Source organism: Salvelinus sp. IW2-2015, linkage group LG20 (assembly GCF_002910315.2).
Source record: "Salvelinus sp. IW2-2015 linkage group LG20, ASM291031v2, whole genome shotgun sequence".
In the NCBI taxonomy this organism is placed as follows: domain Eukaryota; kingdom Metazoa; phylum Chordata; class Actinopteri; order Salmoniformes; family Salmonidae; genus Salvelinus; species Salvelinus sp. IW2-2015.
In genome coordinates, this window is record NC_036860.1 from 41,155,033 (window position 1) to 41,180,564 (window position 25,532).

General features: G+C 42.9%; 1 protein-coding gene across 5 annotated transcripts in view; it reads left to right on the plus strand.

Moving 5' to 3' along the window:
* Positions 1 to 25,532, plus strand: part of ncor1 (nuclear receptor corepressor 1) — a 118,530-nt gene that overhangs the window by 51,537 nt on the left and 41,461 nt on the right. For 3 of the 5 annotated variants that reach the window (XM_024011273.2, XM_070449395.1, XM_024011277.2), the window contains exons 10-14: positions 3,760 to 3,932; positions 7,078 to 7,168; positions 9,101 to 9,279; positions 13,364 to 13,418; positions 13,591 to 13,692. In XM_024011273.2, the coding sequence (XP_023867041.1) occupies positions 3,760 to 3,932; positions 7,078 to 7,168; positions 9,101 to 9,279; positions 13,364 to 13,418; positions 13,591 to 13,692 (600 nt within the window). Of the gene's footprint in view, positions 1 to 3,759; positions 3,933 to 7,077; positions 7,169 to 9,100; positions 9,280 to 13,363; positions 13,419 to 13,590; positions 13,693 to 14,344; positions 14,536 to 21,000; positions 21,176 to 25,532 lie in introns of those variants that run through there. The other 2 variants (XM_070449396.1, XM_070449397.1) reach the window with 2 other exon arrangements.

Sequence of the window (25,532 nt, forward strand, 5' to 3'; positions counted from 1 at the left end):
ATGCCTACATTTGCTCGCAGGCCAGGTAGCCTATAGGCCTACTTCTATGCATAAATCAGGTGCGCGTCCTAACTCAATATTGACAGGAGTGATCCAAACAAAAGACAATGACTAAATTGACAAAACTCACATATGGAATTAAATAAACCAAAACATGTTACTCACAAGTGTAGCATAGGTTGTGCACTCTGCAAATAGTGTCCACTCCAAAAATGAGAACGGTAAAAGACTGGAATAATATATTGAATTAATTAACAGAAATTATCGCAACCAAACAAACATTGTAGATTAGAAATGATAGAAATTAACGGTAAATGTACTACTGGTGATATATGTAATAGGGAATTGATAAACACTAACAATCAAACAATGAATGTGCACAAATTGGCATCGGAGCGCATTCTGGAGAGAGACGTCCATTGTGCATCTTAGCCACACTCCCCTTCTTCTTGGACTGTGCCATCCCCACGGCCTCCGCAATGGATTAGTTCACTGAGATGGGCGTGAGTAAGACAGGTGTCTTGTGTGCCATTAAAAATAATATATATTTTTATATTTGTTACTACTCAACAACCCAAAAAAAATCTCGGTCGACCAAACAATCGACCAGTCGACTAATTGGCGTCAGCCCTAGTAACATTATCTGTTTGAACAGGCTATCTAATAGGGCTGGGCGATATGCCTTAAAATCATATGGGTGTTTCACATTATATACAGTATCTAAAAAAAAAATTAAAAAAAATAATATGTTCTCTCTAAATAAGCTTTGGTGTACAATTTAAAAGGTCAAATACACTGCATTTCAAACAGTCATCAATAATCTCATGAATTCAGGACGTGTGAAATTAGGCTAAATATAAACCCCACTAATTATTTCATTATTTTATCAAAATAGTTTAACCTGCTTTTTTGCAATAATAATAACTGATCTGGCTTTCAAGTCTGTCAATGAAAAATGCCCTTTTTGTTACAAATTTAACCAGAACCATGCATAATGCACATTCACTAATAATGACTAACTTCTTGTAGCAGGCATTATAGGAAATTAAGACAGGTCTCATAAACAGTCTCTCAAGCACAAGCCCACGTGCTAGTGGGTAGCCACCTAATCTTTATAATTCAAGTTTAGCCAACTTTGATCTATTTGCTAACTAAGAAGGTAGAACAGTTTTGTTATTTATAATTGTTATGAACACACCTGCCTGTCTCAAACTGTTTGATCAGCATGCTTGCCTGTCCACTTTGTTCAGATGTTGAAATCAAGTGGCCTACCTTATTTCTCAGAATGAGAACTAGTGGCCAAATCCTTACATACAGTTGAAGTTGGAAGTTTACATACACCTTAGCCAAATACATTTAAACTCAGTTTTTCACAATTCCTGACATTTAATCCTAGTAAAAATTCCCTGTCTTAGGTCAGATAGGATCACCACTTTATTTTAAGAATGTGAAATGTCAGAATAATAGTGGAGAGAATGATTTATTTCAGCTTTTATTTCTTTCATCACATTCCCAGTGGGTCAGAAGTTTACATATACTCAATTAGTATTTGGTAGCATTCCACAATAAGTTGGGTGAATTTTGGCCCATTCCTCCTGACAGAGCTGGTGCAACTGAGTCAGGTTTGTAGGCCTCCTTGCTCGCACACATGTTTTCTGTAGGATTAAGGTCAGGGCTTTGTGATGGCCACTCCAATACCTTGACTTTGTTATCCTTAAGCCATTTTGCCACAACTTTGGAAGTATGCTTGGGGTCATTCTCCATTTGGAAGACCCATTTGTGACCAAGCTTTAARTTCCTGACTGATGTCTTGAGATGTTGCTTCAATATATCCACATAATTTTCCTCTCTTATGATGCCATCTATTTTGTGAAGTGCATCAGTCCCTCCTGCAGCAAAGCACCCCCACAACATGATGCTGCCACCCCCGTGCTTCACGGCTGGAATGGTGTTCTTCGGCTTGCAAGCTTCCCCCTTTTTCCTCCAAACATAATTGATGGTCATTATGGCCAAACAGTTCTATTTTTTTTTCATCGGACCAGAGGACATTTCTCCAAAAAGTCCAATCTTTGTGCAGTTAAAAACCGTAGTCTGGCTTTTTTATGGCGGTTTTGGAGCAGTGGCTTCTTCCCTGAGRGGCTACGTCGATATAGGACTCAATTTACTGTGGATATAGATACTTTTATACCTGTTTCCTCCAGCATCGTCACAAGGTCTTTTGCTGCTGTTCTGGGATTGATTTGCACTTTTCGCACCAAAGTACGTTCATCTTTAGGAGACAGACGCGTCTCCTTCCTGAGCGGCATGACGACTGCGTGGTCCCACGGTGTTTATACTTGCGTACTATTGTTTGTACAGATGAACGTGGTACCTTCAGGCGTTTGGAAATTGCTCCCAAGGATGAACCAGACTTGTGGAGGTCCACAATTTTTTTTCTGAGGTCTTGGCTGATTTCTTTAGATTTTCCCATAATGTCAAGCAAAGAGGCACTGAGTTTGAAGGTAGGCCTTGAAATACGTCCACAGGTACACCTCCAATTGACTGAAATGATGTCAATTAGCCTATAAGAAGCTTCTAAAGCCATGACGATATTTTCTGGAATTTTCCAAGCTGTTCAAAGGCACAGTCAGCTTAGTGTATGTAAACTTCTGACCCACTGGAATTGTGATACAGTGAATTATAAGTGAAATACTCTGTTTGTAAACAATAGTTGGAAAAATGACTTGTGTCATGCACAAAGTAGATGTCCTAACCGACTTGCCAAAAATCTAGTTTGTTAACAAGAAATTTGTGGAGTGGTTGAGAAACGAGTTTTAATGACTCCAACCTAAGTGTATGTAAACTTCAACTGTAGTTGTGTTTTATGCTCATTGCAGATGTATAAAACTAGACAGCTTCTGTGGCTAATATGCTGCTAGTAGTACGTGGTACCTTAATGCAGCGCACGACAAACTGATCATTACATTTCCAGAATCAATGTTCATTGATAGGCTACTCCTCTAACCTTCTTAACTTCTCCTCTGTTACAGTAAAATAATGTCTCTGTTTCATGGATACCATTTTTATGTCGCTGTGTCCAGAATGACAGAAGTTCGAGTTAGCATTGGCTCACGAAACTAACTAGCATTTGCGCAAAGTCTGGAAGTATTTGGGATCAGCTAGCATGCTAAATATATTCTAGTCTGATCACCCCATGTGGAAACGTTATACATTTTTGTAAATGATCAAGATAGGTGGTTATGGTTCAGTGAGTGCAGCTTTTAGCAGGCTCCTTCCAGGCAGGGTCAGACAGACCTTTTGGACTCTGAACAATGGCACCAGAGTGCGCAGCATGGCCACCTGCCAAGAGGAAGGTGGATTGTTTGGCCCTTGCTAGTCGAGAGTGGAAACAAGGCTGTATTGTCCTCCCTGTATGAGACTCTCCATATCTTCTAGTCCTCTCTTTTTTTTTTCTCTGGTTAATGTCCATAATTTGTAAATGCTGTAATGTTCCATCTCAAACATCTCACATTTTAAGTCCAAGATGGCCAGTGGAACTCTCTGGATTTCACAGTTGTGGCCAGAATTAATTTTGAGAAGCGTGGTGAAATAATGACAGGGTATCATCAGCACAAGATTTGTGATTTTGGATACATTCTACTTATCCATTTGCTTACAGATGTAGGTCAGGAGAGCCATGGGTAAGGTTTGCTTTAGGTCTTGTCATGTTATACCTCAACATCCAAATCCCCTTTTACAAACCTGTATTGTGTGGTTCAGGAACAGAACATCTGCCAGCGCTACGACCAGCTGATGGAGGCGTGGGAGAAGAAGGTGGAGCGGATGGAGAACAACCCGCGTCGCAAGGCCAAGGATAGCCGCACCAGGGAGTACTACGAGAGACAGTTCCCCGAAATACGCAAGCAGAGAGAGCAGCAGGAGCGCTTCCAGAGGTAAATTGAGGGAATGGGTAACTGGAATTAAACTTTTCTCTTACGCTGCCTGGAGGCTACGATGCAGCAGTAGAGCTGGGATATATCTCGAAAGTCTTCCATCGATTGCTTGCGTCTTCTCTCCTCACCGCCTCCTCAAAATGCATTGGCAAGGATCCCCTCCTACTGAAAACACAGGACAGGTGAAAGCAATACAATCAATGCCTCGTATTCTAAGAAGTTGCAATCACCTGTCCAGTTTCTTTTAGATCAGTGCAGAATGATGGGGGAAACAAGGAGAGGATGCCTCTTTGCACTATTGAGATGCATGCTAGGTGGTGTGCTGCAGGCAGATCAGCTGGCTGTGTCAGGGGTCAGTCCAGCCAGCGTCTGGCTGTTCCTGGCACACAGGCTTGAGTCTTTCTCTGAAATCTTCTAGCAAGGCAGGTCAGGGATGTTAGATCAGACTGCTAGTACTAGACCAGGCATTGAAAGTAATGATTAGCCAAAAAGGTCTAGCCGATTTCTTACCCATTTATTTGTACCCCAATCAAATCAAATTTCAAATCAAATTTATTTATATAGCCCTTCTTACGTCAGCTGATATCTCAAAGTGCTGTACAGAAACCCAACCTAAAATCCCAAACAGCAAGCAATGCCGGTGTAGAAGCAACAATGTCCCTGTTGTGTATTTTAGACTATTTCCTTTTGAGGATTGTTCTCATTTTTTGGATGCTATCATTGTAGCTGTAAAGAGTCAACATTAGGGGCAGGATGTGTCATGGAAGGTTGATTCATGATGCCAAACATTCCAGATTTAAAAGTTAATTGTATCCTTTTTAGAAGTATTTTTCTACAGGCGAGAGAAGAGACATTGACATTCAACTATAAAGTAATTTCCCCCTAGTTTGAATGATTTCAGTCAACTTAGAGCCATTACCTTTAGTCACAACATGTTGACTGTTTAATTTGATTAATGATCGCTTTTTGCCTTTTGTTTAGTGGTAAAAACCCCCAACAAAAAAACAATGGGGGCATTGTTTCCCCAGCAGCACAATTGCAAATTAAGTAATAAACCACCCTTGCAAGTCCTTCTGTACTCGTTTTTGGTCCTTGTGGTTTTCAGTTTCCACTTCAAAGGCTTTAGTAAAACACTTCTTTAAAAAAAATCATTACATATTTTACAGTGCGTTCATAAAGTATTCACCCCACTTTTCCACACAGCCTGAATTAAAACTTGATTAAATTAAGATTTTCTTTCACTGGCCTACACACAATATCCCATAATGTCAAAGTGGAATTATGTTTTTAGAAATCTTTATAAATGAATAAAAAATGAAAAGCTGAAATGTCTTGTCAATAAGTATTCAACCACTTTGTTGTGGCAAGCTTGCTTAACAAGTCACATAATAAGTTGCATGTACTCTGTGTGCAATAACACTGTTTAACATGATTTTGAAGGACTACCTCATCTCTGTACCCCACACATACAYTTATCTGTAAGGGCCCTCAGTTGAGCAGTGAATTTTAAACCAGGGAGGTTTTCCAATGCAAAGAAGGGAACCTATTGGTAGATGGTTTAAATGTTAAAAAGCAGACYTTGAATATCCATGCCAAGAGTGTGCAAAGGTGTCATCAAGGCAAAGGGTGACTACTTTGAAGAATCTCAAATATAAAATATGTTAAACACTTTTTTTGTTACTACATGATTCCATGTGTTATTTCATAGTTTTGATGTCTTCACTATTATTTTACACTGTAGAAAATAGTAAAAACAAAGAAAATCCTGGAATGAGTAGGCGTGTCAACTTTTGACTGGTACTGTAAATCGGCTTAAATCTATGGTAACARTTAAATGGCTGTCTAGCAATGATCAACAACCAACTTGGCAGAGCTTGAAAGAATTTAAAAAATAATAATGTGCAAATATTGTATAATCCAGGTGTGCAATGCTCTTAAGCATTGTTCACATTGGCAGTTTGAAGTGACTAATCCCATTTATTTGCATATCTGATTAGAATCTGTAAATTTTCCTGTAGTCTGAACAGTTAAAAAGCACTTGGAATCAAATAGTTCAATCCTTTGTAGGTGGTTTGACGTCATACAAATACGATTCCTGGTCATGTGACTTGTGTCTGAATGGTCAAATCTGATTTATTTGCCCTCAAGTGGTTTTTAGACTTATTCCGCATATCTTTTTGCTGGCTAGCTACTCTGTTGAAAGTTTGACAAGAACATGTGGTAGCTAACTAGCTTGTTAATTGTTTACAAACAAATGAGCTGTATAGCTTTCTAGCACAATCACTAACTAGCTAGCTAGTTGACTGCTGTAACTAGCCAAAATACTTGTTTTGAAAGTTGGGTCATGTTATCCTTTGAGGTTTTAAGTGTTCTTACCCTACGCCACTCCACACACACCCATCGTTACTATGACAACTAGCGTAGCCTTGTCAGCAAATTACTTCTATCTGAACACACCCAAATCTGATTTGGTCACTTGTAACCGGTTGTTTGGACAGTCGGTAGACCAAAATAAAATTGATTTGAGCATTAAGGCTTGCAATGTGTGCAAGGATTTAGAGACTTACCCAGAAAGACTCACAGCTGTAATCGCTGCCAAAGGTGATTCTAACATGTATTGACTCAAGGGTGTGAATACTTATGCAAATGTATATTTCTAATACATTTGCAAAAATGTCTAAAAACATGATTTCACTTTGCCATTATAGGGTATTGTGTGTAGATGGGTAAGAGAAAAAACTATTTTAATCCATTTTGAATCAGGCTGTAATACAACAAAATGTGGAATAAGTCAAGGGGTATAAATACTTTCTGAATGCACTGTCAATGGCAGGTGGTTGAGAAGGAAGTTAACTTCCTGAATGCTAAAGCAACTTAATTTGTCAGCAGACCTAATGTTTTCCAAGCTTTGTTTGCAGATTTCTCAGAAAACCGGTTTGATACAGGATTGAGCCTTTTTTCCTTGAAGGGAAAAGGTGACAGAAGGGTCATGAGGGAGGGAGGGAGGGAGGGAGGGAGGGGCACCCTATGTGACAATGTGATGGCACCTACCCAGTATTATGTGGAGGATGCGCAAGAGGGCATAATAATATGGGTTTTGAAACAAGTAGTTTCTTAATTTCCTTGTGTTTTGTTCTCCCACTAGGGTTGGTCAGAGAGGAACTGGAATGTCTGCGACCATTGCCAGAAGCGAGCATGAGATTTCTGAAATCATCGACGGCCTTTCTGAACAGGAGGTGAGTGCTGTTAACTTTGAAACATCTCCGTTTGTCTGTTATAGCTCTTGTGGAAATGAACACACTTCACAAATGTGAACATTCTTCACTGAACCATTGCCAAGTTTGAGTATTATTATGACCAAAGAGGTTGTCACCACCAACTGCCCAAAAGTCCCCTTAAGGCATAGCCCACACTGATGTCATGATGGTCAAGACACTCTACTGATTATGAATAGTTACATTACACCGCTAAACACATTACCACTTCCCCTAGTTCTTAGGAAGTGTAGCAGCGTCATTGGCTACGTCCTGTTCTTCACCCTTCTCCTGAAGTGTGCAGTTGCACACTTCCTGTAATGGATTTCACAAGGGTTAGAACTCTCAATGCTTTTAAATTAATAACACTTGGTGAGAAGGGTTGAGAATCAGGATGCAGCCATTGAATCAAGTTGTAACAAGGTTAAAACCTCTCTGGGATATGTGGGACGCTAGCGTCCCTAGTGAAATTGCAGGGCGCCAAATTCAAAACAACAGAAATCTCATAATTAAAATTCCTCAAACATACAAGTATTATACACCATTTTAAAGATAAACTTCTCGTTAATCCAGCCACAGTGTCTGATTTCAAAAAGGCTTTACGGCAAAAGCACACCTTGCGATTATGTTAGGTCAGCGCCTAGTCACAGAAAACCATACAGCCATTTTCCAAAGAAGGAGAGGTGTCATAAAAGACAGAAATAGCTTTAAAATTAATCACTAACCTTTGATGATCTTCACCGGAAGGCACTCCAAGGACTCCATGTTAGACAATAAATGTGTGTTTTGTTTGATAAAGTTAATCTTTATGTCCAAAAACCTAATTTGAAACTGGTGTGTTATGTTCAGAAATGCATTGTCTCAAACAAACATCCGGTGAAAGTGCAGAGAGCCACATCAAATTACAGAAATACTCATCATAAACATTGATAAAAGAAACAAGTGTTAAACACACAATTAAAGATAAACTTCTCCTTAATGTAACCGCTGTGTCAGATTTCAAAAAGGCTTTACGGCGAAAGCACACCTTATGTTAGGTCAGCGCCAAGTCACAGAAAAACATGCAGCCATTTTCCAAAGAAGGAGAGGTGTCACAACTCAGAAATAGCGTTATAAATATTCACTTTGATGATCTTCATCGGAATGCACTCCTAGGAATCCCAGTTCAACAATAAATGTTTGTTTTGTTCGATAAAGTCCATCCTTTATGTCCAAATACCTCCTTTTCCACCTGCGCGTTTAGCCCAGTAATCCAAATGCACAATGCGCAAGCAATTAGTTCAGATGAAAAGTCAAAAAAGTTATATTACAGTTTGTAGAAACATGTCAAATGATGTATAGAATCAATCTTTAGGATGTTTTTTTCATAAATCTTCAATAATGTTTCAACCGGACAATTCCTTTGTCTTTTAGAAATGAAAAGGAACGCAGCTCGCTCTCACGGCCGCACGCATGACTTAGCTCATGGCATTCTGCCAGACCTCTTAGTCAAACAGCTCTTATTCGCTCCCCCTTCATAGTAGAAGCCTGAAACAAGGTTCTAAAGACTGTTGACATCTAATGGAAGCCGTAGGAAGTGCAATATGACCCCATAGACACTGTATATTGGATAGGCAAAGACTTGAAAACCTACAAACCTCAGATTTCCCACTTCCTGGTTGGATTTTTTCTCAGGTTTTTGCCTGCCATATGAGTTCTGTTATACTCACAGACATCATTCAAACAGTTTTAGAAACTTCAGAGTGTTTTCTATCCAAATCTACTAATTATATGCATATTCTAGCTTTTGGGCCTGAGTAGCAGGCAGTTTACTCTGGGCACCTTATTCATCCAAGCTACTCAATACTGCCCCCCAGTCCCAAAGAAGTTAACAAATGTAATCTCTAAACCCCTCCCCTCCCTCTTGTCCAATAGAACAACGAGAAGCAGATGAGACAACTGTCCGTCATCCCGCCCATGATGTACGACACAGAGCAGAGGCGAGTCAGGTTCATCAACATGAACGGCCTGATGGACGACCCAATGAAGGTGTACAAGGCTCGGCAGTTCATGAATGTGTGGACCGAACACGAGAAGGAGATTTTCAAGGAAAAGTGAGTTTGGTTGTCCTTAACAGGTTGTCTATAGAGTTGTCCTTTTTTAGTTACTTGTCATCCTATCTACAGTACCAGTCAAAAGTTTGGACACACCTACTCATTCCAMGGTTTTTCTTAATTTTTACTATTTTCTACATTGTATAATAATGAAGACATCAAAACTATGAAAAACAACATATGGAATCATGTAGTAACCAAAAAAGTGTTAAACAAATCAAAATATATTTTCTATTTGAGATTCTTCGAAGTAGCCACCTTTTGCCTTGATGACAGCGTTGCACACTCTTGGCATTCTCTCAACCAGCTTCATGAGGTAGTCACCTGGAATGAATTTCAATTAACACGGTGTGCCTTCTTCCCTCCTTAATGCATTTGAGCCAATCAGTTGTGTTGTGACAAGGTAGGGGTGGTATACAGAAGATAGCCTTATTTGGCAGAAGACCAAGTCCATAATATGTCAAGAACAGCTCAAATAAGCAAAGAGAAACAACAGTCCATCATTACTTTAAGACAATTTCAAGAACTTTGAAAGTCTCTTCAAGTGCAGTCACGTTAACCATCAAGCACTATGATGTAACTGGCTCTCATGAGGACCGCCGCAGGAAAGGAAGACCCAGAGTTACATCTGCTACAGAGGATAAGTTTGTTAAGTTAAATGCACCTCAGATTGCAGCCCAAATAAATGCTTCACAGAGTTCAAGTAACAGACACATCTCAACATCAACTGTTCAGAGGAGACTGTGTGAATCAGGCCTTCATGGTTGAATTGCTGCAAAGAAACCACTACTAAAGGACACCAATAAYKAMAAGAGACTTYCWTGGGCCAAGAAACWRGAGCAATGGACATAAGACCGGTGGAAATCTGTCCTTTGGTCTGATGAGACCAAATTTGAAATTCTTGGTTCCAATCGCCGTGTCTTTGTGAGACGCAGAGTAGATGAACGGATGGTCTCTCCATGTGTGGTTCCCACAGTGAAGCATGGAGGAGGTGGTGTGAAGGTGTGGTGGTGCTTTGCTGGTGACACTGTCAGTGATTTATTTAGAATTCAAGGCACACTTAACCAGCATGGCTACCACAGATTCTGAAGTGATACGCCATCCCATCTGGTTTGCGCTTAGTGGGACTATCATTTGTTTTTCAACAGGACAATGACCCAAAACACACCTCCAGGCTGTGTAAGGGCTATTTGACCAAGGAGAGTGATGGAGTGCTGCATCAGATGATCTGGCCTTCTCAATCACCCAACCTCAACCCAATTGAGATGGTTTGGGATGAGTTGGACCGCAGAGTGAAGGAAAAGCAGCCAACAAGTGAACAGCATATGTGGGAACTCCTTCAAGACTGTTGGAAAAGCATTCCAGGTGAAGCTGGTTGAGAGAATACCAAGAGTTTGCAAACTGTCAACAAGGCAAAGGGTGGCTACTTGAAGAATCTAAAATATATTTTGGTTACTACATGATTCCATATGTGTTATTTCATATTTTTGTTGTCTTCACTATTATTCTGGTAAAAAGAAAAACCTTGAATGAGTAGGTGTGTCCAAACTTTTGACTGGTACTGTAAGTTTTCAGATCCCTCATTCAGTACTTTGTTTGTAGCACCTTTGGCAGTGATTACAGCCTTGAGTGTTCTTGGGTATGACGCTACAAACTTGGCACACCTGTATTTGTGGGGTTTCTCCCATTCTTCTCTACAGATCCTCTCAAGCACTGTCAGGTTGGATTGGGAGCGTCACTGCACAGCTATTTTCAGGTCTCTCCAGAGATGTTCGATCGGGTTCAAGTCAGGGCTCTGTCCTTGACTGGCCCAGCCATTCGGAGACTTGTCCTGAAGCCACTCCTGCGTTGTCTTGGCTGTGTGCTTAGGGTCGTTGTCCTGTTGGAAGGTGAACCTTTGCCCCAGACTGAGGTCCTGAGCGCTCTGCAGCAGGTTTTCATCAAGGATCACTCTCTCTACTTTGCTCCGTTCATCTTTCCGTCGATCCTGACAAGTCTCCCTGCCACTGAAAACATCTCCACAGGCTGCCACCACCATGCTTCACCGTAGGGATGGTACCAGGTTTCTTCCAGATGTGACGCTTGGCATTCAGGCCAAAGAGTTATATCTTGGTTTCATCAGACCAGAAAATCTTGTTTCTCATAATCTGAGAGTCTTTAGGTGCCTTTTGGCAAACTCCAAGTGGGCTTTCATGTGCCTTTTACTGAGGCGTGACTACCGTCTGGGCACTCTACCACAGAGGCCTGATTGGTGGAGTGCTGCAAAGATGGTTGTCCTTCTGGAAGGTTCTCCCATCTACACAAAGATCTCTTGATCTCTGTCAGGGTGTGACCATTGGGTTCTTGGTCACCTCCCTGACCAAGGTCCTTCTCCCCCGATTGCTCAGTTTGCCCGGCCGGCCAGCTCTAGGAGGAGTCTTGGTGGTTCCATTTAAGAATGATGCTGGCCACTGTCTTCTTGGTGACCTTCAATGCTTCAGAAATTTGGCCTTTGACACAATCCTGTCTCGGAGCTCTACGGACAATTCCTTCGACCTCATGGCTTGGTTTTTGCTCAGACATGCGCTGTCAACAGTGGCTTGGTTTTTGCCATGATGTGGAACCTTATATAGACCGGTGTGTGCCTTTCCAAATCATGTCCATTCAATGGAATTTAACACCGGTTGACTCCAAGTTGTAGAAACATCTCAAGGATGATCAATAGAAACAGAATGCTCCTCAACTCAATTTCGAGTGTCATTACAAAGGGTATGAATACTTACAGTTGAAGTTGAAAGTTTAAATGTATTTGGCTAAGGTGTAAACTGTTTTTCACAATTCTTGACATTTTAATCCTATTAAAAATTCCCTGTCTTAGGTCAGTTAGGATCACTACTTTTATTTTAAGAATGTGAAATGTCAGAATAATAGAGAATTATTTATTTCAGCTTTTATTTCTTCACATCACATTCATCACATTCCCAGTGGGTCAGAAGTTTACATACACTCAATTAGTATTTGGTAGCATTGCCTTTTAAATTGTTTAACTTGGGTCAAACGTTTCGGGTAGTCTTCCACAAGCATCACACAATAACTTGGGTGAATTTTGGCCCATTCCTCCTGACAGAGCTGGTGTAACTGAGTCAGGTTTGTAGGCCTCCTTGCTCGCACCCGCTTTTTCATTTCTACCCACAAATCTTCTATAGGATTGAGGTCAGGACTTTGTGATGGCCACTCCAATACCTTGACTTTGTTGTTCTTAAGCCATTTTGCCACAACTTTGGAAGTATGCTTGGGGTCATTGTCCATTTGGAAGACCCATTTGCGACCAAGCTTAACTTCCTGACTGATGTCTTGAGATGTTGCTTCAATATATCCACATAATTTTCCTGCCTGATGATGCCGTCTATTTTGTGAAGTGCACCAGTCCCTCCTGCAGCAAAGCACRCCCACAACAAGATGCTGCCTCCGGGACAAGGGAGTGGTTTTGGGTGGTGAATCTCGGTAACCGTGTTCCAGCCATTCAATCCTTGTGCCCACTCTGGGTGCTGTGCTCCCATGCTCCAACACTGACCTCGAAATGTAGAGTGCGCATTCAGTAGTGTGTGTGAATAGAAATAAAAGTCCCATTGTTTCTGTCAGAATCAGAACCGGCAAAAAGCAAGGCGGGACGAGAGGCCAATGAGACTTTGTTCAATATCCTGTATCCTATCCACAGGTACTTCTCTGACCTCTTTTGGCTAATGCTTTGTGGATAAAGAGAAATTCAAACAAATTAGTCCCTCCATAAAGATTTTCATTTTGTTTCCCATCACGAATTAAGTTCACTTGGAATTCTAGAATGTAAAATGTATTAATTGCCTGCTGGGTATGGAAAAGCGTTTAGCGACTGTAGCCTGCAATTTTTTTTAATGGAGCTCAGTGGCATCATAATTTAACATTGTTTTCTCTGACTTTGCAGAAGCTCTTTGGGTATGATTTTGAGAGGCAGTACTTTTCATTAGCAACATTCCTCGGCTGTATACCAAAACAAATGGCCGGCTGCCTTGAATCCCAGACTGTAGCTTTAACTGTGAATATTTTCTCCTTTTGTTTTTTCTCACAGGTTTGTTCAGCACCCAAAAAATTTTGGCCTCATTGCTTCCTATCTAGAGAGAAAGGTGAGCTACAGTGGATTTAATTCATTCTGTTTTTACTCTGTAGTAACCTCCATTCTCCACTCTCCCCCAAACCCAAAAGCACATGGTTTGTATTTGTTATGTTGTCTGTTGTTAATAAAAATGTTCATGGGCTCATATGTCCCCCTGACTGTAATACCCTTTCTCTTTGCAGTGTGTCTCCGATTGTGTCCTGTACTACTACTTGACCAAGAAGAACCAGAACTACAAGACGCTGGTGAGACGCAACTACGGAAGACGGCGAGGGAGAAACCAGGTGAGTTCTAGAAAGTATCTTCGCTAGGGAATGACTCTAAATGTATTTGTGTGTTCATGAATGGGCTTTGGAAATACCCAGAAAGGCTGTCTGGGTGGGATTTAACAAATTAATAATGCTTGGCATGCCAGAGGGGAAGACCCTTTTTGGTTTCACTCTATATATCATGTTAATGACGTAGCGTTTGTTTATCATCCACACCATGGTTTGTGTTGGGCTCTGGAGCAGGAGGCCCTCTAGTGTACAAATCTTATCTTGGCTTGTATTATTCGATCTTCCTACCACCCCATTTTTAGCCAACAGTGCCTCCCATCTCCTCCCTCCCTCTTTTCTCCCTCCCTCTCTCTGTGTAGAAGAGGGAGGGAGAACCACAGGGAGGAGTGTGAGATTTGGGAGCTGAGCGAGCGGAGGCTCTTGATGTGCTATGTGGGTAAATAAGAACCAGGGCCCAGGCAGAGAGGGCAGAACAGAGCTGGGTGAGACTGATTTATCCAATGGCTGGGGAGCAGCAGACATTCCCAGGAATCTGTTCTATCTGGTTGCCATAGTTGGGAGACTCAGTGTTGCTTTCCAGGGCCTGACGGAAGAGCGAGAGAGAGATCGAGAGGGAGGGAGGGAAAAAAGGAAAGTCATACTCCCTCTCTCTCTCTGAACTCACCCAGTTATCCTCTATTTGCCTTCCTTCTAACTGCTGAAATATGTTGATGCACAGCAATAGACTCTTTTTGTTTTGCTTTTTATTTTTCGAAGGGCTTAAGGTAATTTACTCATTTGGTTATGGTGAGAGACTTTTCAGAACCGTTTCTTTCCGCTGAAGGAGTGAGAGAGTTGCTTTTACATTGGGTAAGTTGCAGTCTTCACACAAGGTTATCTGTTGCCATGGAGCTCTGCTTACCAGCAGAGTGCCCGTGCTGTTTTAAACCAGACTTGTTTCATATTGTTTCCTTCTAATCACAAGAACACTGGAGGAGTTTTAATCAAGTAGGTTTATGCACATTTTGTAATTGGTTTGGTAATCGCCTAGTTCGGCGGTATTGTGCTCCTACATTCAAATTCATCAAGGCTCACTGCCTGAAGGGAAGAAAAAAACTAAGCCCTAGTTGGAGACTGCAGTTCAGTTGACAATTGAGTATTTTCCATTGGATTTGAGCAGTTGCCTGACTGTGGTTTAGCGTTACATAAGTGTGGTAGTGGTATACCCTGGGGCTGCTGTTGATACAGGCAGCCAGCCTTCACCCTGGGGCTGCTGTTGATACAGGCAGCCAGCCTTCACCCTGGGGCTGTTCCAGCCTCTCAGAGGTGAGCAGAGGCCAGGCGAGTCTATGGCAGGCTGGGGCATGGCAGCCTAGGGCAAAGGAGGGCACACGGGCATTACTCCTAGATAAGATAGGTGTGTGTGTGTGTGAGAGAGGGACTATTGTGTCTGAGACAGAACACCAATACTGCCTTTGTATAGGATTTATGGTATTTTGCCTATTTAAAGTCATTTGACAATGTTTTCATGACCCGCTTACAAACAGGCCTTTTCTTTTTACCACATTCTTGCCTGCATATGGCTTTTATACCTCCCGTGTGCGTGACGAGTGGTAGTAGGGGTGTGCAGATGTGGGTGGGCATCTATTTTTTTAATAAATCCATTGAATATACACCATCAAAAATAAATGTGTTTAGGCAGGTCCTAAGAAACATTGTAAGACTAATACAATTTATTTTCACAACAAACAAGTTTCATTATGTTACATCCAAATGAATGAAATCAATACTTATTTTAAGCAGACCACACACACCTATCACGGTCAACACATATATTTTGTAGTAAGAATATAATGGAATATAACATAATATTTTTCCCACACAACTTGTCCCCGGAACGTGTGGAACTGCTGTCATATTAAAAAAGTGCTCTTTTTTATATGACAGTGGTATCCACGTTTCATCTCTTTCCTACCGTCACTTCACTTTGTTAAGGAGCAGGCATAGGGTCTTACTCTCAATGTATCTTCATCATGATACCGATTTTAGAAATTAAAAGCACTGCTATTTTCAAAAGCATGCGAGTGTCGTGTTCATGTTTTTACATTTACCCCATTTAGTAGACGCTCTTATCCAGAGCGACTTACAGTAGTGAGTGCATTAATTTCATACGTTGTTTTTCTCCGTACTTGTCCCCCGTGGGAATCGAACCCGCAACCCTGGCATTGCAGGTGCCATGCTCTACTAACTGAGCCTCGCAACCTCTGCCGGCTCTTGGAGTTGACAAAACGCGATAATAGGCTTACACGTGATTTGGGCTACGTTTTTGCTAAATGTTGTCTGATCAGTGATAGAGGAGTTATTTATACCACCTCTACTTATTTGCCCAGCCAGAAACCAATTAACCACATAGCCTATTCAGACGGAGATTCAGTGAAGCTCAATCAATTGATTGAGACAAGTCAGTGACGTCACGGGCTTTTGGTTGGGAGTTGGCCTAGGATACTAAGCGACTGTGAGTGAAGAGAAAAATAATCCACTTGTTAAACTACTTAACATGCTGGCAAAATGTTCTAATYAATGAGCCAACTAGACAAGATGATCATGGGCAGCCCTCACCTCAACTTAGCTAACGTTTCCCCAGCCTAATTGTAGCCTAACCAATGTCCTAACGGAGATTCAGTGAAAACAAAAATCAGACATTGATTTATGGAGATGAGTCCCCACACTTGTCTCAAAGCAGCGTGTTAGCGCTGTCCCAATCAAGGCAGTGCTGAAATTATAATCTAGTTGACCACACACGGGTAGGCTATTGCTTCAAATTTATTACAATGATTGGATGACTTTGAGTTTCAGTAAGCAACAATTTGATATATGCCTTCAATTGCATTTGCATTTTCATCATTCAGTGATATTTATTCCCACAGTAATTCTTTATGGATCCATCCAGTTGTGGTTAGGAAAACGGTGCATGAGCCTCCCGAGTGGCACAGCGGTCTAAGGCACTGCAGTGCTTGAGGCGTCACTACAGACCTGGGTTCAATCCCAGGCTGTGTCACAACCAGCCGTGACGGAGTCCCATAGGGCGGCACACAATTTGGCCCAGCGTCGTCTGTGTTAGCGGAGGGTTTGGCTGGGGGGGCTTTACTTGGCTCATTGTGCTCTAGCGACTCCTTGTGGCGGCCCGGGCGCCTGCAGGCTGACCTCGGTCGTCAGTTGAACAGTGTTTCCTCCGACACATTGGTGCAGCTGGCTTCCGGGTTAAGCGGGCGGGTGTTAAGAAGCGTAGTTTGGTGGGTTATGTTTTGGAGGATGCATAGCTTTACTTTCGCCACTCCCGAGCCCATTGGTGGAGTTGCAGGGATGAGACAAGATTGTAATAGGATCGCAATTGAAAATCACGAAAAAGGGGTTACATTTATTTTTTAAGTACATGCTTAGTGGTGCGCTATGCGAAGAGATGGGAGAAGTGACATGCCTCGCAAAGTTTAGAACTGACAGGAGGATGGTTAACTGGCGCTGCCTAGCAACCATCGAGTTTAATAGCATAGTGTGTGCCATTTACAGGTACGTTTAATACTAAGCCGTAGGCAGAAGTTAACCAAAATGCTTTGGTCGTTAGGCGGAAATAAACGTTTTGGCTTTGATACCGGCAATACCTTTCAGATATAAGGAAAAGGTGGAAAAATGTTGGCAGTATGGTAAAGTTGGCGGAACAACGTCTTAGTATGAAACTAATACAAGTCCCATCTATTAACTGCCATACTGGATTTTTTTATCATTGGTACACATTGTTTATGTTTGCAGGGTTATGATAATATGAACAAAATGCAGGTAAAATGTTGTGAATTGTGGTACGCTGAACGCTGTGAGTCGATGATCGATCATCTCCATGACTCATCACCACCTGTGACTGATGTTTCTGACTAACATTTAACCTTGTTATGAAATTCCCAGCATAGATCTAACAGCTGATTACATCATTCATTCCCTATCAGCTCATATGGTGTCTGAGCTCTCCTCTCTCCACTGGCTGTCTACCAGGAGGATAGACTGCCTCGGCTTTCCTTATGGAGATTTTCTACCTCATCGATGCCTCTGGCCCTTCCTCTGGCCCCTGTGTGTGCATCTCATTGACGCATTTGGCTCTCTCTGGCCCTGTATGTACAGAACATTCTGTCTATGTATGGACTATGGCCCCAGCCAACCAAACACATAGATCCGGTCACAGAAGCGCAGATCACCAAGAGGGAGTGGGACCACATCAGAGATGTCATAATCGGTTGATCTAGCAGTAGTGGTGCCTGCAGCCTCCAGACCAAATATCGCCCACCACCTGGAGAACATGGTTTGATTCACCGGGCCACCTCTTCTCACCTTCTCCCTCTCTGACATAGCACAGGGACGCAAACACGTCAGTTTTCGGCTAAATTCACCATTTTGATCTCAATAGGTCATCCGCGGGGGGTCTGACGATAAAGTGTGCATACGCAGAGTGCATCACCCATTGAGGTGATAGGCGCGAACAGATCCTCTCCGTGGGATCACTACATTCTCTCAATTAATGACAGAATGCATCCCTACATGTCTTACAAATAGAATATCAAGCAGAGTACAAAGCCTGATGTCAGATATGTCTTATTGGATGAAGCATTCTGATATCATGTGTGACCGCTGTGAGCATCCAGCAGTATTCCCAACCAGCCATTAGCCTACTCCGCTGCTTCTCACCGCACATCTCCATCAGGTTTAAAATGTTATTTAGCCGTAATGGCAAGCTGGGGTGTGCAGGCAGTGGATGGGGTTTCTGTTACATTTGTTTAATTATTGGAGCAGCTCGCAGCGCGAGCTAAGTGGAGACGTATCGTTTCATTTCACCGGTAAGAACAAGCAGGGCCAGTCTGACTAGGCTTCGCTGTCAAGCAGCCTCTGAGTGCCCCTGCCATAGAGGAAAAACAGAGCACAGTGACAGTCATGCTTGCACCTTTATGTCACTGAAAACCACTCAAAGGTTATGCCCCATATTACTGGAGCTACATTCTCCCCTTTCTACCACGAATTGGCATACATTTTATGTAATTTTATAAACCATGTCGCTGGCCGTTTTATACTACTCACAGGTTGCAAGTTGTTCGTTTTATAACAAACAACCGTGTTTAGTCATGTTACTTGGCTAGCTAGCTAACAACATGGTACCGTGGCTATGCACAATGGCACAGGAAAAAATTGAAAAAGGGATAGACGGTCTACTCAAAGAGATGCTTCAAAAGGTAGGATGCATATGCCTAATCAATGTTGTTCTAAGCAAAATCTGATTTTTTTTAAAAATTTTTTTATAATGTTCCTTAAATTATTTTTGGGCCTAACTTTTGGGAGCTGTGTGTGAGAGTGGTGTACGTGTGTGAGAGAGAATGATGTTTGTAAAGTGTTCTGAAAAGTAGGCTAAAGATGGTTTCATATAGGCCTAGTGTGTGTTAACCCTTACTGCATCATTATGCATTTATATTCCTGTCCAATCACAGGTAGACCTTTTGGATATGAGCAAATCAGCTATTTTCTGRAGTAACCTGTTCAATTGTACAGTAAATGTGTTGTGTAGAGGACATGTTTTTGTGCAGTGCGTTTAGAAAACGGGAACATGCATCCTGGGAGGGGAGTGACAAACCCTGTGGTATCACCATACTACTCGGTATTGTGGTACTTGGCCTGGTATTACGTCGTTAGTGAAATGTTGGCAACCCCACTCAGTTTACAGATTTTTTTGCATGTTTCAGTGCACATTTTTTTGTCGTCTTTTTGGCCACTCACCAGTTTGCATCACTGATAACACTGTTTTATCTGGAAAATATTTAACAATAAATTATGGTGGAGAGAAACGGGGTATATTCGATGTGAGAAATTGTTGGCGTGGCTCAGTTGTATTGGCGGTATCTTAATAGTTATAGTTTGTTACTTCACATTTTATAAGTGACATTGTGGTCCTTTCACTAGTGCGTTTCCCACTGCCTGGTGACCTTCATCAGTCTTACCTCGCCTGGCAGGGTAACAGCGTACAACTACAGGGTGGAGCCCCGAGTGGACTTCCCTACTTCTGAACCACTGTAGATGAATGCCACCAGTCAAGTGGTTAGAATGTGTGCATGAAGTACTTCTACTTGATCAAATAATAAACCAGTGTGTTTGTGTGTCAAGTCAGTGGACATTTCTGCTTTTACTACTTGAGCGCTCATTGAAGGATTGTCTGGCTTCTGTCAACTTCAATAAATAGTTGGAGGAAGCGACTGTCTTACCATATTTCAGTCTATGCAAGCAGCAGCCTCCGCTAACCCTGGATCATCTGATGTATGTATTTTAACAACAACAGAGAAGTCTCTGTTTGTCTGGGAGCCAGGAAGACCGATCACAAGTTTGGCTTTGGGTTCAGTAGAGGCAAGATGTGTCCACTGTCTAGCAGCCCTCAGCATAATCATTCCAATAATCACAACTGTTAGCCTAGCTCTGCCAGAGTACAGAGTCACTATGGCCTTCTATGCAAATGCTTTTAGGAAGTCATTTCTTCTGTAATAGGGCTTCATAAAACTGCAGTGTGAACTTTGTGTTACAGGGCGGTATGTGTTTAAATGCATCATTGTTTATTGACAGGCCGTCTTCGTGAATAATAATTTAACTGACTTGCCTGTTTTTAAATAAAGTTAGATAAAGTAAACGTCTACTCATGTATTGCAGTATGCATTTAAACTGCCCATTGACAGTGAAGTGAAAATGCCACGGCCTCGTCATTTGGTGGAAAGCAGCTCAGCCTGCCTAGGCCGGATGTTGTGCTGATCCAAACAAGCCGTTGGCTGGAGCTTTTGTAAATTCTCTGAAATTCCACAGAGAATGTGTGTAGAGTGACTTGCAAGAGGGAGGGAGGGAGGGAGGGAGGGCGAGCAATGGAAAAAGAGTTAGTAAAATAGCTAGAGAGAGAAAAGGAGAAAGAGGAAAACAAACTTGACAGTCTGCATTGGGGGCTGGCTAGCCAGCTTGTATAAACTCATTTTTGCTCAACTTTTTTCCCCCTCTCCATTTCCTTTTTTTCTTTCCTGGCCGGTGAGCGAGAAAGTCAACCCCCCCCCCCTCCCAGGAAAAGCAGAGTGGTACGCCCCAGTGATATGACAGGCCCAAAAAACTTGCTATGCTGCTGCGAGTGCCAATCAAAGAGAAGCGCTTGGCAGGGATTACCTTGAGTAACCCCCCATAGATTAGAGTGTGCATGTGAGATGGGCGATTTTTCAGGCGGCTTAAACGGCCTGATGACATGCTTTCCTGGAATATGTGCGGCAGTGCCGGGGCCAGGCAGCCCTTCTAAGGAGCTCTGCTTTGGTGCTGCTGTCCTGCTGTATCTGTACCGCTGCAATGGAGGTATCACTACCGCCACCGGGGGTCCGGCCAAACTCACACCCGCTACGCCTATAGGCTGTGGCTTGATCAATGGCAACAAGGTTTTTATGAACGACAAATGAGCTTGCAGGTATGTCGCTGCTGACTTTGAAGCTAGTACTGTGGTGTGTTGTCTGTCTGTCTGTCTGTCTCTCTCTCTCTGCTTGCTCGACTGATCTCTTTCTCCTCGTGCTCTTTTGCTCTCCCTCCCACTCTCTTTCAGTTGCTTGGACAGCCACAGTTGCTTGCATTTAACCTTACTTATAACACACGTTTAAAGTTACAACAGGAAACACTGTGTGGATTTCAGTACAGTTCCTGTTTTTTCTGTACTGTTGCACAATCACACAGTCTCATGGCTGCAGTGCACGGTGCCTGGTTTTTGCTGTTGTTGATGTAGGCTAGTTGCTTGTACAAATGTGCCTGCTGCCTGCAAATAGAGTTGGAGAGGAACTTCAGCAGCCCCTTTTTAGAGGTTGTGTGAGTCATTTTTTCCCCTTTCTATCATTCATCATGTTCAGGACTGACCCAGTAACCAGCGGAAATGTAGAGCACAGGGACTGCATGCTTCCCCTCTTTACTTAACTCTGTCTCTAGTGAAGATTCAAGAACATTTCAAAGTGCGATTCCTTTTTTTATTGAAATCTCATATTTTTTTCATGCTAGACATTATGGATGTAGAATGGATCTGTTTTGAAATAGTAGTAGCTCATAGTTATTGCGCTAAAAGTAATTGCCAAACAATTGTACATTGGAGAAAAGCATACACAAAAAGTATTCACATTACACTTGTATTTCCAAAATGTCTGTCTCTCCACCAAACCTGTTGTGTGTCCCTCTGCTCGGCTCCCTGCATGGCAATGCGGAATGTTGAAATGGCTCCTGACTGGAATGGCTGTTATTTCATGAGGTGCCAGAGGCTGCTGACCTTCTCCTCCAGCCAAGTCCTCCAGGGCCAAAGAGCGTGTGCGTGTGTGTGTGTGTGTGTGCATGTCATGGAGTCTTAAAGGTGACCTAGACATGAGCTGGAACCAAATCCCTGTGCAGTTTAATGGGAATTACTACCCTCAATAAAAGCCACATGGATGTTACTCTCTCGTCTACAGCAAGTGGCAGGCTTTTACACTCACTCATACAGACGGCAGGAGAAGAAGTGGAGAAATATACATTGCGGACCGTTGAAAATCTTAATTGCCACGTCTGTCTTTACAACTACTCTCAACAATGCTTCCTTTTGTTGTAGATGCTATGGCAAGAAGAAGTGGGTTCTCTCCCTTGTTATTTTCTTAATCGCTTGGCAGCAGTCAAGCAGATCCCATTAGCTTTGGATACCAAAGAGAGCCAAGCCTTGCCCTCAACCTAAATTTGCAGGTGCCTACTTGGCACAGTGAACTGGATCATGACATGCAGGTTAAAATTGAATGAGACACTGTTTTTGAGTCAGACCTAGGTTCAAGTACTATTCATTTCAGGTACTTTGAGCATTTGCTCTAACCTGCCAGGAGTGCCAGATGGGTGGGTTTTGCAGTTCTGGGACTATTCTATTTGTCCGTGAAACCATGCAAGCGCAATAAAGCATTATAAATMATTTCAAATAGTATTTAAACCCAGGTCTGGAGCGCAGTGCAGTGAAGAACAGACATTCTAGTGCATTTGTTGTGTAATTGGATTAGCCTATTGGCTCATAGGATCGTAAAAGGTCAAACTAAATTGTAGTTAGGTGGGTTAGATGGCTAGCGGTAGATAGTATTTTCTGTAAAGGTTATTCTGTTTGCTCTCTTGGCYAAGAAACCAAATCCGACTGAATTCTAGATGGAGAGTGTTTTCTTAAAGGGTTATTCTGTTTTCCCAGCTCATTTAAGTCAAGGTCATACTGAACTGAATTTAGGTAGAAGATTGGATAGCTAGCGGTAGACTGTAAGTAGTTGGGTGTTTTTGAACAGTTTATTTTGTTCCTTTTTTGTGTGGTACTTTTTACCTCTTTTTCTCCCCAATTTCGTGGTATCCAATTGGTAGGTAGTCTTGTCCCATCGCTGCAACTCGGTACAGAATCGGGAGAGGCGAAGGTCGAGAGCCATGCGTCCTCCAAAACACGCCCCCGCCAAACCGCACTGCTTCTTGACACACTGCTCGCTTAACCCTGAAGCTAGCCGCACCAATGTGTTGGAGGAAACATCGTACAGCTGGTGACCGAAGTCAGTGTGCATGCGCCCGGGCCTCCACAAGGAGCTTGCTAGAGTGCGATGGGAGAAGGACATCCCAGCCGGCCAAAACCTCCCCTAACCCAGACGATGGTGGGCCTATTTGTGCAACGCCTCATGGGTATCCCGGTCGCGGCCGGCTGCGACACAGCCCGGTATCGAACACGGATCTGTAGTGATTCCTCTAGCACTGTGATGCAGTGCCTTAGAAGGCTGCGCCACTCAGGAGGCCCCTGTTCTTTTCTTATTACAGTTGGTTGATAAGTGTGTGTGATGCCCCATTTTAAAAACTCCAGGGTAGGAAAAGACTTGGGGTTCAGTCATTTCCTAACTCAAACAGCGCTAGTGAATCAGCTAAAAGCGAGCAGGGGGGAAATTAAAACTCTGAAAATATTCAGTCCAGGTCAGGGGGAAAAAAGCTCTGTAAAAACCTGGCGGACCACAGGGCTCCGTTGAGTTCTGGAGAACATCTGTAGTGTGGAAGGCAGCACTGAAAGCACTTGAGCAGAATGGGGAGAGAAAGCAGGAAAGCCATTGTGGTGCGCAGATGGCCTCCAAAACAAACGCAGGACCTCCCTGACCCCACCAGGACTGCCCTAGTTTGGAGGAATAACTTTAATAGAGAACTGAAATGTTTTAAATGGAGTGAAACAGGGAGCTAGCCTATAACCTGAACTTGTCCAATAGCAATAGATTTTTCTTGTTGCAAATGTGTTTTGTTTTGCTGAACACAACCCACGTCTACTTGGCCAAGTGGTCTCTATGCTATGTTCTGTCTGTAGAGGGAGCCCACCCCCCAATGTCATCTTTTATGCAGTCAAACTCATCCTTTTCTTGTCCCTCCTTTTTAAATGATCTCTCTCTCTCAATTCAATTTGCTATATTGGCATAACAATGTACATATTGTCAAAGCTTACTTTGGATATTTACAATATGAAAATAATAAGAATCAAAATGGTCAATGGGACAACAGTAACAGCAATAACCAAGGGTCAAAATAACCATACATTGAACAATCACAATAAGCATACAGTAGAGGACATGTGCAGGTTGATTGGTCTGTCAGACACTGTCCCTCGTCTTTATGGCAGGCAGCAATGTAGTGCGCTGCCAACCCACAGCTCTCTGCGTCCTCCCTCAACAGGACGGGTAGCTTATTCTCATCAGAGAGGTCTCTGAAACTTTGGAAAAGGGTTTCAAATTTGGAGAAATGACACTCTCTAATCTCTATATTTTTAAAAACATTTTGTCAGGAAATGCAGCTCTGTTTCTGCTGTTGTGCAGTGGTTACACAGCCTTTCCTCTACAGGGAGACAGGTTTTCCTGTGTTCTACCCTTCTCAATGGCAAGGCTGTGCTTACTGAGCCTGTTCTTTGTCAAGGTTTTTTCTAAGGTTTTGATCAGTAAGAATCAGTCTCTCTCTCTCTCTCTCTCTCTCTGACTCTCTCTGTCTCTCTCTCTCACTCTGACTCTCTCTCTCCTCATTGAACCTTCTCTCTCTCTTTGACTCTCTCTCTTTGACTCTCTTTCTTCTCTTTGACGCCTCTCCTCTCTCTTTGACTCTCTCTCTCTCTTTGACTCTCTCTCTCTCACTCTAACTCTCTCTCTGATTCTCTTTTGACTCTCTCTCTGACTCTCTCTCTCTCTTGACTCGGACTCTCTCGCTCTCTCTTTGACTCTCGCTCTCTCTTTGACTCTCTCTTTCTTTACTCTCTTTCTGACTCTCTCTCTGATTCTCTTTAACTCTCTCTTTGACTCGTCTGATTCTCATTGACTCTCTCTCTGACTCCTCTTCTGATTCGGACTCTCTCGCTCTCTCTGACTCTCTCGCTCTCTCTTTGACTCTCTCGTCTCTCTCTCTGACTCGGCTCATCTCTCTGACTCGGGCTCTCTCTCTGACTCGGGCTCTCTCTCTGACTCGGGCTCGTCTCTCGACTCGGCTCTCTCTCTGACTCGGGCTCTCTCTCTGACTCGCTCACTCCGACGGCTCTCTCTCTGACCGCGGGTCTCTCTCTGACGCGGCTCTCTCTCTGACGCGGCTCTCTCTCTGACGCGGGCTCTCTCCTCTCACTGGGCTCTCTCTCTGACGCGGGCTCTCTCTCTGACGCGGGCTTCTCTGACGGGCTCTTCTGACGCGCTCTCTCTCTGCGCGGGCTCTCTCTCTGACGCGGGCTCTCTCTCATGCGCGGGCTCTCTCTCTGACGCGGGCTCTCTCTCTGACGCGGGCTCTCCTTCTCTGACGCGGGC